This window comes from Emys orbicularis, chromosome 15 (genome assembly GCF_028017835.1).
Source record: "Emys orbicularis isolate rEmyOrb1 chromosome 15, rEmyOrb1.hap1, whole genome shotgun sequence".
Taxonomy (NCBI): Eukaryota; Metazoa; Chordata; order Testudines; family Emydidae; genus Emys; species Emys orbicularis.
Window position 1 is genome coordinate 32,839,714 of NC_088697.1, and position 14,095 is coordinate 32,853,808.

The window sequence follows — 14,095 nt, forward strand, 5'->3', positions numbered from 1 at the left end:
GAGCTGAGTATACTGTAGACAAGCATGGTACAAGCTGCCTACAATTTAGCACAAACATATCTGCCCTAATCTCCTCCACAACTCTGACTGTGCAGTCCTGGCTTCCGTGTAAGCAGCAACTGCCAATGGTGTCAAACTATACAGGGAAGATGTGAGATAAGCAAATATGTACACAGGAGTAGGACAAGGCCTCTCAACTCATCTTTGGACCCCAGATTCCCCGAAGATTAGAGCCTGGTGAAGTAACTCACCCACTTGGTTTTCAAAGTATTTTGTGCATACAGATAAGAGAAGGATTCAGGGTGTGCAGGAAGTATGCATGTCTTTCCCTTTGTCTCCTCCCAATGTGTATCCAAATGACTTCTCTGGTACTTGAAAAGCAACCAGTGTATTTGAGATAATTAGTCATGAATGTGAACTAGCATGCCCTGCCAAGGTGAAAACACTGATGGAAACAGCATAGCACTTCAGTATTTTTATGTCCTGTCTAGTACCGTGGGAAGATCAGGAGTGACCTCAAGATGACATGCATTAAAAACAAAATACTTAAAATGCACTCAGAGCAACTAACATTAAGAATTTACGGCAGACAGAACTGTGGTAATCTGCAAACCAGTCTCCTGAGGGCGTCTTTGAGAAGGAACATTCAACCCTAAATTAACACACTAAACGCCACAGCTTTATTAAGGAAGCACTGCTTATTAATAATGAAAGCTCATGTCTAAGTCATCTGTGTACTGTACAAGTGTCATTTACAGGACTGATGTATGCGAAAGGCTCACTTAGACACTATCTTGCAGACTTGCTAAGACAACAAGCCGCTCTGGACATATTCCAGCAGACGCACGACACTCCTCCAGCTTTCACGATGCCAGGGATATTTCAGCTCTTGAGAACCAGGTCACTAGTGGTCACTGAAATGCAGTGAGAAAGAGAACCAGATGAGGCCAGTCCTGAGACAGATGGGAGTTATGCACAAGAATGTGCTGCCCTAGCAGCAATCCTTGAAGAAGGCTGCACAGAGCACTGTCCCTAGCTGCAAGCAGGATACTGTAGTTTCACACAGCTAATGTGTATGTGTGGAGAGAAAGGTGGGGGGGAAGGAGGAGAAGGAAAGAAAACACTATCCGCAAACTCCTGCTCAGCACTTCAGTCCCATCTACCTAGTGAAGAAATGGATTTTTCAAAAATCCCTGCAGCCTCCCACCGCTTGGCAAAGGAAGTGGAGATCAATTTACAGATATCTCCCGGTTCCCAATAGCTATATTGGCATGTACATAAAGTCAGCAACATATTTAATTAGATCTAACTGACTTTTAAAGGTTAAATGTTTGAGCACAGAGAAAGACTGGAGCCCTTTTACACATTCACAGGTGAGGCTCTTCGAGGAATGCAATGCAGCTCAGCTTTATGGCAATGTGGCTCTGGACTAGCCCTATACTACGTTTAACTACTAACCTACCCTAAAGGAACGAGAATAGAAAAAAATCAAGCTGATCAGTAACTAGCCATCGGGAAAGCAGGTGTGTGTCTACTCACAGAGCTGTAGACAAGGAGATCCAACACACAGCCATTTTCAGAGAGAACTTGGTTTTATTTTAAATGGAATCAAGCTAATCTTTCAGGAGAATTTCTTTCTGTTGAGCCTCGAACACGCTCCAGTCCAGCAGCCCACGTATCGATGTCCAGTAAGTGGACATGTACCCAAGGCAGTTCTCACAGACAATGAAGACAAATTCAGGATTATTAATAGTACTTACCAGAGGGCCCGCAAAATTCTCCTGCCTTAGGGAGAAATGGTAAAAGGTTCCAGATTCCTAGGGCCTGGTGTGTTTTCAGACTTTTCACCTTACAAGAGTTACTAAAAACCTGCCCTCACTAATATTTTAGTCATGTATTGACAGCAGTCTATGATATGCAAGGTTAGATATATGGGAGCTGAAATTTTCCAAAAGAAAATTGATTTAGAAGTTCTCAGGAATTCAGAAATCAATACAGCTTACATGTTAGATATTAGTGCTCAACCCATACAGCTACTTGATGGGTAGAAACGTCCTTTATCTGAAGATAGAAACAAAATAAATGAATTCAGCCAGCTGGTATTGAAGCTCAACTGTTCCAAAGACACTCAGAGCAGGAAGCCTCGGATAGTGCCTGCGAATGAACAGTTTTAGAAACCTCAGTGCAAACAAATCTGGCCTTACCTGTGGACATAAAAAATGGAATGCGAAATTTCCCACTAAGCACCCTTGCCCGCAGATTCTGCAGAGTACTCCCATCGAAGGGCAGAGCACCACAGACCAGCACATACAGGACCACACCAAGACTCTGTGTTCAAAACAAAGATTTGACACACATTAGCAACGTCAAAGGGGACATGAGAGGCTCGGCAGCGTAGCTTTTGGAAGAATGCAAACACAATTAGGATATTGTCATGGTTTAGCAGCCCCAAACTGATCCTAGCTCAACCTCCCAAAGACATCTGTTCAAATGATAAGCCTGAGACAGGCCTGCTCTTAGGCCTCAAAAACAAAGGCTGCAACAATCCTAAAATCCCAGCCCTTCATCACCACAACGGGAGACTCTGGGTAACTATCATCCCCAGTGTAAATCCACTTGGTTCAATAGAGTTACACAGTTTGTTAAATTCAGTTGTGGCTCTGTGGCAACTGTGCATCCACATAGAACACGCAGAGCTTAACTCATGCCGTGCTTCTCGCCCACCCTCCTGGGCCCCTTCTTAAAGCGCACAGACGATCCGGCCAGGAAAACGGAGGGATGGCAGGAACTGCACAGCCACCCCATGGCAACAAACCTCATGCCCAGTTTCGAACCAGGCCTGTAAGGCTGCTATAGCCCTGCTTTGGCAGAGCTGTTACCAAACAGCTCATGCCTGTAAGGGTGACTGTTTCCAACTACTAATTGATGTGGGATGGGAAGGCAGCTGCTAGCATTCTTCTTTTGGGCCTTTTGCCTTCATTGTGCCCCTTTAAATGCTCTGTTCTGAGGGATACGATCTTTACTTGCTACAAATAACTACACCAGGTCAAACCAGGTACCAGTGAGAAGTTGGCTATTCTGCTTAAGGGAATCTAACTCTTTTAAGAGCAAATCAAAATGTACATATATTTCTAGACAACTCCTAAAATATTAAGTACAGTGCCTTATAACAAGAAGTATGCAATTTAATAGCTGGAATAAAAAGTTACATTTCTTTGAACAACAATATTCCCACAAATGGGGCCTTCCTACAAGAAGTGAATTCAGTGCTTTGGAAGCAAAGCCACATGTAAAGAGCAGGGATATGAGATCAAAGCAAAATACAGATATGTTCACCGCATACCCAAATGTCAACCTTCGGCCCATCATATTCCTTCCCTTCAAAGAGCTCGGGGGCCGCGTAGGGGGGACTCCCACACCAGGTTTTAAGCAGCTGGCCAGGTGTGAAGATGTTACTGAACCCAAAATCTGAAAGAACAATGAGAGAATCGATTAAACGAGGAGTACATGACCCATTCCAACTACTGTAAGCATCAGATGGTGTTTGTGTAAGCAAACTGCTGAGAGATACAGTCCAGTGAAGTCATGTGCAATCCCACAATGGCTGATTGCCACTTGGACCCAAGACAGGGAAAAAGAGCTGCAGATGATCTGTGCACTAAAGTGAAGCTGAACCCAACCAGCAAATTTGCAGCTTCTAATAGGGGGTATAGGGCACAAACTAACAATAGAGGCAGAAAGCTGACAATAGCATCTATTTGCCTCATAAAATATACACACCATCTACTTAACCTCCTTAAAAATACCAGGAACTTAGCACGATTAGGACTGTGTAAGAATCTGCAAATACAGTCATCTCGCTTATTATATACACAGTTCTTACAAGAGGTGTTTTTCTTCCATTTATCAGATACACGTATCTGCTCTTGCAGAAGAGACATGTTCTAGCAATTAGACTTAGCATTAGGATTTCAATTTACATTCAAAAGACTCTACATGAAGATTTTACATCAGTTTCTGGCCTCCATCCTTCCAGCTGTCAGTTTCAAAAATCTCACTCTCATGATCAGAGCAGGTGTTACAGCTAGAGCAGTTGAAACCAAGATAAGCTGAAGCTATAAAGCAAAGAAAATGGGAAAACTGGGTTTTTCATTTGCCAGAAAGTGCTTGATTCTTCTCTGGCAACCTGAAAGCCCCAGTTATAGGGCACGTCTTCACTGGCAACATTAAAGTGTTGGCCGCAGCCAGGACCGGCTCCAGGGCTTTTGCCGCCCCAAGCGGCGGGAAAAAAAAAAAAAAAAGCAAGCCGTGATCGCAATCGCGATCGGCAGCACTCCAGCGGCAGCTCAACCGCGCCGCTTTCTTCTTCGGCGGGAATTCGGCGGCAGGTGCTTTCCTCCGAGAGGGACCCGCCGCCGAACAGCCTGACGTGTTGCCCCTTCCTCTTGGCCGCCCCAAGCACCTGCTTGCTGGGCTGGTGCCTGGAGCCGGCCCTGGCCACAGCAGCGCTTTAATATGGCTTGTGTAGTCGCGGCACAGCGCTGGGAGAGAGCACCTCCATGAGGGGAATAGCTCCCAGCGCTGGTGCACTGTCTACACTGGCACTTTACAGCGCTGAAACTTGCAGCACTCGGGGGGCGGGGTTCACTCCCCTGAGCGAGAAAGATGCAGCGCTGTAAAGTGCCAGTGTAGACAAGACCATAGAGGACAGCTCTGCAAACTGATCCAGTCATTCAGAAACAGCAAACAGTAAACCCTGAGACTGAAGTTAAGAGAAAAGTCTTGGTAACCAAACAGCAAGATGTGGCCAGCCAGCCAATCATTCAAACAGCATTTGTGCTCTGGGGTGATGACAGCATTCCACACGGATTGCTTTGCCACCTCCAGTGTACTGTCCAAATCCCAAAGGTGGTTTTTGCGTGTGTCTGCACATGTGTGGAGAAAGGGGTAGAATTTGGGAGACAAAGGTCTGCATCTCATACATACAACACTGTTTCAGCTCAGTGGATATTAAGGGTTCCCCTCCCGCATTGCATCAGCAAAAAGAGCTTTGCCCAGAACATGGCATCATTAACCGTTTCTTCCCTTTTTCTCTCTCCAGTCAAGGAAAAGAAAACAAAATAGTATGATGCTGTTTACATGCCACATAAACAGCAACACCTTACAAGCGGAATTCTATCAAAGATTATTTGCAAATTGCTTTGCCTTTGGATGTTTATGCTAATAATGCCCCAGTATGAGCAAGAATGACATTAATGCATACCAACCAGGGCCCACGTCAGTAACACACTGTTTTCATAGGATTTGCATGAGAAGCAAATCTCCATATAGGGCTTTTGAGAGAGATGGTGTAAAAGCAGGGAAGCCAGTGAGGAAATAACCTGTCTCACAAATTTGATGTGAATAAAAAAAGCAGGGCACCAAAGTGCAAGAGAGAGAGTACAGCTGGTAAAAATAAAAATGTCTTATGAAGAATTTAGTAAGATTCACTTTGACCCCCTAACTGCAATACATGGGGGATAACCTTAACTTCTTTGGCCAAAGCACCAACGAAACACAGGCTCCAAGCTTTGTACTTCAAGCAGAATTAGTCTCAACCTAGCACTTTGCTAGGTTAAAATCTGCTCTCCAACAGACCAGTAGAAATATGGAGAAATGGAAATGAAACTGGCCTTTGGTATTTATGGAAGTAGTAAGGTGTATTCAAGATGCAGAGATACCAAGAGATGAGCTCAGTCCTTTACACTGTGAAGATTTTTTTCCCCTACTTTCATTCTGCAAAACTGTCACGAACATTTCCCCACCCCAGCACATAATCTACTTACCCATGCTTAAAAATCGTGATTGATAATGGAAAAAAAAAAAAGTTTTATTTTACTTGTTCATCAAAAAAGTTACTTCCTGGGGGCAAGCAGAATTATGCAGGTCTGGCTTATAACACTGAAAGCGCTGGCATCTGGATAGACACACACAACTGCCGAGCGTATCAGACAAGACCTCCATATTTCAAAGAGGGAACTATGAGAAGAACCAACAATGGCAAGCAGCCATCTTAGGGATTCCCATAGCTCCCATCGCCAGAAACTGCACAAGACGCCTATTTAACTTTGATGGTAACATGTTATTCCATACCCTCCAACCCAGTGCCAACCTTCCTCCCCATCCCCATCCCAATCCACATGTTTCCGCTTCTCCAGTGATCTTTGCCTTTTTCCGTGCTGACCCTTATTCGGAAAGCTCTCTCCAGGATGTGCTCCATGAGACTACCACCCTCTTCTCTTTCAAATGCCTACAATGACATCTACAAAAATATTAGCCAGCTAACTGATGGGGGCTGGTCATGGTAGGGGATAGTTGACGATAGTTTAAACAAACTTAAAAAGAAAGAATACGTTCGCTTTATCCTCATCCCACCCTTCAGTAAACTGCTCGTCATCTTACAGAGAATAAAAACACCAGGGCTGTATTTCTATTAACGGAGGGGGCCCGGCACATTGTGGTTGCTACTGTAGTACATCACACCACATGAACAGTACAGTTCAAGACCAAAAACTACTTCAAAAATCAGCCAACAGATTAATATAATAAACGCAAATTAATTTCAAACCCACCACTTGCCAACTCCTTGGGTTTTGCACAATGTTGGGAACCAAATAAATTACTCTGGCTTGGCAAATACAACAACATTCAGCCTAAGGGGGCTGATTCACAGAAACAGCACACAGCTTGGAGTTTCTCTAGTCCACCTCTGCAAACCTTTGAAGTGTGCTCTCATGCTTACAGTGGGACGCTTGGCAAGTCACTGAATTCCAACTGCCAGGCAAGCACTAAAGCCTACAAAAGTAGGCTGCACCTTTAACAACAAACCATGTGCAATCAAGCTTAAATGCAAGGTTTTTCCTCAAATGAACTGGCATGTGCTGAAACTTCGGTAGCTAGCCGACATGGTTTGGTTTTTTATCCCTAACATTCTGCAGGAAGGCAATGTGTTCCAAAGAGCTTTAGAGCATTCTTGGGAACCATTACCATTATTAATAGTGAGCTCTTTGCAGCTTGAGAATCGGGGGGAGGGGGGCAGAGAGGAGAAAGGATGACACACAGAGGAAATGAAAGAACAAGACAGGCAACAAAACCACAGCTCCTGTCTCAAAGTGTTAAAGGCAGAACTTAAACAAGCTCCTCCCCACCCAATTGTTAACATGAGCAAGTCTATAATCTTCACCACGAGCTGCAGCAAGCCTCAATGGCAAGTAACCAGAACTACAACCAAGTCCAAGCTGAGATTTTTTTGGGAAACCATCCTGGCTGGGATTGTCCAAATGGCCTTGGGAACTCAGCTCTGACCCCTGTGGGTCCTCTGACAATCCGAGCCTAGATGCAGAACATGCACATTGCTATGTGGCACATACAGGCTATTGGCAAGTCTAAAAGACTCAGGCCATGTATGCGAGTGACAGGTGGGTGCAGAACTCAGACGTGGAAAAGCTCAGACACAAACAATAGGTATGAACATCTCAGAGTACCAGCTGTTTCAGTACTCCACCCAGTACTGATAGCAGATTTTAAATGCCTGCACCTCTCTGCTCACAGTCCATTTTTAATACATTTTCCCCACAAAGACATCTTAAATCCGAGCATCTCATTTGACAGATGAAACACTTGTTGAATAACTTAGGTCTGGTAGGACGTTTAGGTGGCTTTAAATAGCTTTGGTCCTAGTTGAACACCGAACCAGTTATTGTAGAAACAGTGATCCTAACTGTCACTTCTACCAAGGATATAGTCCCAGGCATATATGTAACGGGGGCTAAAACAACAAATGCCTCCTTGCTTCAACAGCATGATCAGAAAGCTCATGGTTGCTAGCCTTCGCTGCTACTCTTGAACCAAAATTATCCGTACAGCAAACAGAAGAAATGTCTCAGGACTCTGGAATCAGACATGTCGGGAAGGCAGCCAGTGGAGCCTAAGAGCACTGCTGTTCATTTTGCATTGTGGCTGGGCTTCGGTGGGGAAAATAACTCACTTTGAAGAACTTCCTCTTTGCACAGCATTTCAGACTCCACAATGATTCATGCCTTTCAGCTCTACAGTGAGCTAGAATCAGATGGCTCTCTTTGATATGAAGTCCTGCTGAACGGCTGGAAATAGTTTTCCAGAACCCACCTGTGCTTAATGAACTGAGGTCAAATGTGGGGAGGAAACAGACTTCTTAAAGCTGTGTGGAGCAAGGAGGGAATAAGTGTGTGAGAGAGGATTTTAAAAGCAAAACTCTGCTTTTTAAACAAACATACTTAGTCTATGAGCACTGCCACAGACTAAGGAAAAATACCAGTTTGCCTACAGATCCACCTACCAGAGCGCAACCAGGACGTTGTCCACAAACAGAAGAAATGGGAAAACCCCTACAGAGCACTCTTACCACTGGTTAGGACTGAATGTAGCCACAGCAGCTGGGAGAAGGGGTCTTAGGAAAGCCATTTTTATTATCTGAATCAGCTAGAAGTTGTTAACTAATCCAATGGCTGGCACTGCAGTGGAAGCCCTGCAATAGGCTAGGAGGAGGAACTCCGAGATGGACTAGCTGTGGTATATTCTAGCTCTATTTCCATAGAGCACTAGAACCAGAAGGGGACATAACATATGTACAGTAACTGGCTTTTGCCTTCAGAAGGTGGAAGAGGTTGAGAAGCATTCTTGTTAAGCGATGGCCTTACAGATGAGATCCTCTTCTGAAAGTGGCTCCCAGGAAGGCCCTGGTATTTACCAAGTGTCGCAAGCCCTGGATGAACTTTCTGACTGCAAGCAAAGAGAAGCACATTGCCAAAAACTTCTGACTCTCATCCTTTGAGAAGATACCCTGGAGAAAAACCCTCCACAGGAAGAAGAAAGCTAGGCAGCAAGGCAGAAACAACATTTGCAGGCTTAAGAAAGTGCTTTCTGTTCACCTGCAAGTGAAAATAGCAGCACTGCCAACTTCCAGTCATTGTTACTGCATTTTACTTAATGGCAGTTACTCAACAGTATTGCACTTACCAATATTCAACCATAAAAAGAACACAAAGCCACATACAAAAGCCCATTACAGAATCAAAGTACTGGAAGGTACCTCGAGAGGTCATCTAGTCCAGTCCCCTGCATTCATGGCAGGACTAAGTATTATCGGACCATCCCTGTCAGGTGTTTGTCTAACCTGTTCTTAAAACTCACCAAGGATGGAGATTCCACAACCTCCCTAGCAATTTATTCCAGTGCTTAACCACCTTGACAGTTAGGAAGTTTTTCCTAATGTCCAACCTAAACCTCCCTTGCTGCAATTTAAGCCCATTGCTTCTTGTCCTATCTTCAGAAGTTAAGAACAATAATTTTTCCTCCCTCCTCCTTGTAACAACCTTTTATGTACTTGAAAACTGTTATCCTGTCCCCTCTCAGTCTTCTCTTTTCCAGGCTAAACAAACCCACTTTTTTCAATCTTCCCTCATTAATCATTTTTGTTGCTCTTCTCTAGACTTTGTCCAATTTGTCAACATCTTTCCTCAAATGTGGCACCCAGAACTGGACACAATACCCCAGTTGAGGTCTAATCAGCGCTGAGTAGAGCGGAAGAATTACTTCTATTGTCTTGCTTACAACACTCCTGCTAATACATCCCAGAATGATGTTCGTTTTTTTGCAACAGTATTACACTGTTGACTCATATTAACTTGTGGTCCACTATGACCCCCAGATCCCTTTCCGCAGTACTCCTTCCTAGGCAGTCATTTCCCATTTTGTATGCGTGCAACTGATTGTTCCTTCCTAAGTGGAGTACTTTGCATTTGTCCTTATTGAATTTCATCCTATTTACTTCAGACCATTTCTCCAGTTTGTCCAGATCATTTTGAATTATAATCCTTATCCTCCAAAGCACTTGCAACCCCTCCCAGCTTGGTAGCGTCCACAAACTTTGTAAGTGTACTCTCTATGCCATTATCTAAATCCTTGATGAAGATATTGAACAGAACTGGACCCAGAACGGATCCCCGCGGGACCCCACTCGTTATGCCCTTTCAGCTTGACTGTGAACCACTGATAACTACTCTCTGGGAATGGTTTTCCAACCAGTTACGCACCCACCTTATAGTAGCTCCATCTAAGTTGCATTTCCCTAGTTTGTTTATGAGAAGGTCATGCGAGACAGTATCAAAAGCTTTACTAAAGCCAAGATATACCACATCTACCACTTCCCCCATCCACAAGGTTTGTTACCTTGTCAAAGAAAGCGATCAGGTTGGTTTGACAAGATTTGTTCTTGACAAATCCATGCTGACTGTTACTTATCACCTTATTATCTTCTAGATGTTTGCAAATTGATTGCTTAATTATTTGCTCCATTATCTTTCTGGGTATATTCTGCTTATAGAGCAATAGGAGCTCCCTGGGAAGTTCACACTGGCAGGAATTGGGGAGTTTCCCATTACCCTCCAATGGGTGATTTGCAAGTTCCTGTAAAACTGCAGAAGCTGGAGAGCGCTTTGCACATAATGCCAAAGATCAGACATAATGCACTTCGACAATACTAACCATCTCACAGCACGCTACTTCCCACAGAGCTACACATGCAGTGCAAAAGGAACTACACAAAACATCAACCCTTTGCCTCCTTTTTATCTTGTATACTTTGAGAGGCAGTGTAGCCTGGTACTCAGAACAGGGGACTGGGCAACAGGATTTCTAGATTCTATTTCCAGCTCTGCCAGTGACGCTGTGTCCCTGGAGAGGTCACTTCACCTTTCTGTGCCTCGGTCCCACTCTGTGAAATGAATAAAGAATAGACCTACCACATGGGGGCTTGTGAAGCCCTTTGAAACACTCAGTTGAGGGGAGCTATAGAAGTAATATCACCTGCCTCACAGGGAAAAGGTTTTTAATTTAGAGATGGTTAAAGGGCTTGGAAGTAAGGTTCTGCTTATCTTTCATCCTGTCTGTACAGTTCTATGTATTTCTCAAGTATTCATTCTGGGGGGTCCTGCAAGAAAAAAAAAAAATCAGCTGCTACCACTTTGTTCTTGACATAACAGAATCACCGGTGTCCAATTATAATTGATGGGATCTAGGGACAAAACTAAATACTTGGAAAATCCTGTACTCTAAATCAGCTTTTCCAGGCTGTTCTTCAATCACTACCAAGTCTCCCTGCCAAGTAAAACAACACTACCACATGGGTGGGAACTATCTTCTAGAGACCATTCTGGGAGCAGAGATTGGGAAGGAGAATAGTTTCCAGCTTCCTTAGGTTAAAAAAAAAAAAAAAGTTTCCACAATTTTCAAACATTCACATAACTTGTCAGCATGTTCATATGGACATTTCTTCAGGGAATCCAGCCGCATTTCAGATTCTGCCAAAGTTATTTCTGAAGAGTTTTTTTTTTTTAAAAGAATTGTACATGCAGGAATTTTTCCCACTCATCATAAAAGAGAAAGCCTAAAATTATTTGTAAGTGTATTTGCATACGGCAGACATAAGAATATACATTAATCATAAATAAGGCTATGATTTTGTCACGCATTTTTAGTTAATTTCGTGGCAGAGGTGCAGGGGGACCCTCTAGTCATGGAAAGGCCGCCACCCAGAGGAGTGTTGGAACATGAGCCCAGCCCTGCAGCAGCACCTCTGGCTCCCTGCTCCAAGCATTGTGACCTATGCAGGTTTGGGCTGTTCACCTTTCCATCTCCATCAGCCTGCCACTCGCATGCCACTGTCTGCTCTAAGAATATCTTAATTCTAAAAAGTGATAAGCAAAAAGACTAGGAACAACATATTTGTAAAGAAAGTTAAATTCCTCTGCCAGACTTGTGACCAAAATACTGCGATTTAAACCTAGAAAATGTACATCTCGAGATGCTGGCTCACTAAAAAAGTTCCTAAACTTGGTAAATCAGGTCAGTATTAAAATTGCTCCCAGACTGAGTAGTTCTGTGCCAAGTCACAGCCTGAAGCAAGTTTCAGTCAAGTTATAAATCCTTCTAAAAGGGGTTCTATAATTAAAATGCTGACAAACCTTTCACTATTTCAGCTCTGCCAGGTACTACAATATGGATATTCACCTAACCATTGAAAAGGAAAATGCACACACATTATAGAGGGGAAAAATAAATACACAGGGAGGCAGAGAAAGGAATCATTCACATCGGACATCAATCATATGTGCCACCACCGGAGCAGCTGTTAGCATTACACTCCGGCCACTGGGCTAGGAGAGAAAGATGAATCTGAGGCGCTCTCCATGGATGCCTATTTATCAGGACAGCATGGAGCTCTTTCCACAGCTTTGGCATTTGCTGGGATCCATGCATCAATGGAATTAAATGGATTGCTATTCGCCATCCCAAAGGGAAAACCTGTATGGTGAGGTGGCCAAATGGATACAAGACCTGCCTTTGTTTTGAGCAGACATTCACCATTCGTATGTATCTAAGTGACATTAAGGACTAGCTGGTGTATCCTGATCTAAGCCCAGAGAGTTTAGGTGGTAGACTGACAGCCTCTCTGGTAGCAAGTCTGTGGAGCCAGGGCCGGTTCCAGGGTTTTGGCCGCCCCAAGCAGCCAAGAAAAAAAAAAAAAAAAAGCCGCAATCGTGATCTGCGGCGGCAATTCGGCGGAAGGTCCTTCGCTCCGAGCGGGAGCTGGAGTGGCCGCCTCAAGCACCTGCTTGCCAGGCTGGTGCCGGCCCTGTGTGGAGCTGGACAGATCAGACACATTTTCATACTGGGAAGCAACACAGACACGAAGGTCTGTGCGACAACAGTTTAGAGAGTGCCTGTAACATGGGCTTTACTAGAAGGCACGCTAGCTGAAAAATATCCACCCATTCCACCAGGACTTACTGACGCATGCCAGAACAACAGAGGCTCCTATCATTGTGCAAAGAGCCCGTTGCTGAAAATGTGTACGTGGCCTTGTTGGATTGTCTTCAGCTTTCCGCTCCGTTCTTGATATACTGCTAAGTGAGACGCTACTGTGGTGATTTTCTCTCTTCAACACGAAGAGAACGGAATTGATCAAAATCTCTTTACTTTCTCTCAGCCTCTCTACCACTAAACTTTGTCGTCTTTATTTTTCCACACTCCCTACCTCTCATTCACCCTGCCCCACTTCTGAGAAACCCTAAACTGAGAACAGGACTCAGCCTCGAGGTCAGCCTCTAGTTGTGTCTCGCACATTGGAAAGGGGATTGGAACACCATAGCTTTTGTAACACCAATACTGCCTGCAGAGTAAAAGCCCAGTCTTTAGCACCATGAAGGGGGATATAAATCAACACTCTATAATTTATCAGAGCGGTAGCCGTGTTTGTCTGTATGCATAAAAACAACGAGGAGTCTGGTGGCACCTTAAAGACTAACAGATTTATCTGTTAGTCTTTAAGGTGCCACCGGACTCCTCATTACTCTATAATTTGTCATTTGCTGGCTTTGGGCCACACAGAAATTTTAAGTTTCCTTTAACTGAACTGTGCTTCCTTCTTTCTGAATAGCATAAACAGCGAGTGCCTCCATTTATCAACTTCTAACAGCGGTTGCCTTCCTTCCCCTCCGCTAGCTCCCAGCTCACCTGCTATTTTGATGTTAAGGTTAGCATCCAGCAGCAGATTCTCTGCCTTCAAGTCTCTGTGAACTATGTTACAACAGTGACAAAAGTGGACAGCAGCTACAATCTGCTTGAACTTTCTCCGAGCTTCTTTCTCAGCCATCCGTCCATGGGCTACCAGGTGATCTGTAGGGGACCCAGAACAGAACAAACGGTTATTGGCACAGGAAAGACAGGCAGGAAATGGGCATCTGGGGTACTGCTAACAAGAAATGTAGAGGGATAAAAAATAAAACGAGCAGTATTTCACCATGACATAATCTCCCTCCATTAAGAAGTACAAGCTTCAGTCCAATTAATGCTTAGGTTACTGGAGAGTGCTAAAAACTCACTCTGAGAATAGAAGGGCATTTTTCAGTTACAAGGGGCACGTTTTCATGGGGACAGACGATACTCAGAACTAAAGACTAACTCCTGCACTTTCACACACACATTCATCAGAGGAGGAAAGGAAGAAACCACCCAG

The 14,095-nt window shown here is 44.1% G+C and overlaps 1 protein-coding gene across 1 annotated transcript in view; it reads right to left on the minus strand.

Moving 5' to 3' along the window:
- Positions 1-13,747, minus strand: part of SIK3 (SIK family kinase 3) — a 47,289-nt gene extending 33,542 nt beyond the window's left edge. The window contains exons 1-3 of the mRNA XM_065417082.1: positions 13,594-13,747; positions 3,344-3,468; positions 2,205-2,328 (exon numbers count right to left, since the gene is read on the minus strand). Coding sequence (XP_065273154.1) covers positions 2,205-2,328; positions 3,344-3,468; positions 13,594-13,732 — 388 coding nt within the window. The 5' untranslated portion in view covers positions 13,733-13,747. The remainder of the gene's footprint in view (positions 1-2,204; positions 2,329-3,343; positions 3,469-13,593) is intronic.
- Between the last annotated feature and the right edge of the window lie 348 nt (positions 13,748-14,095).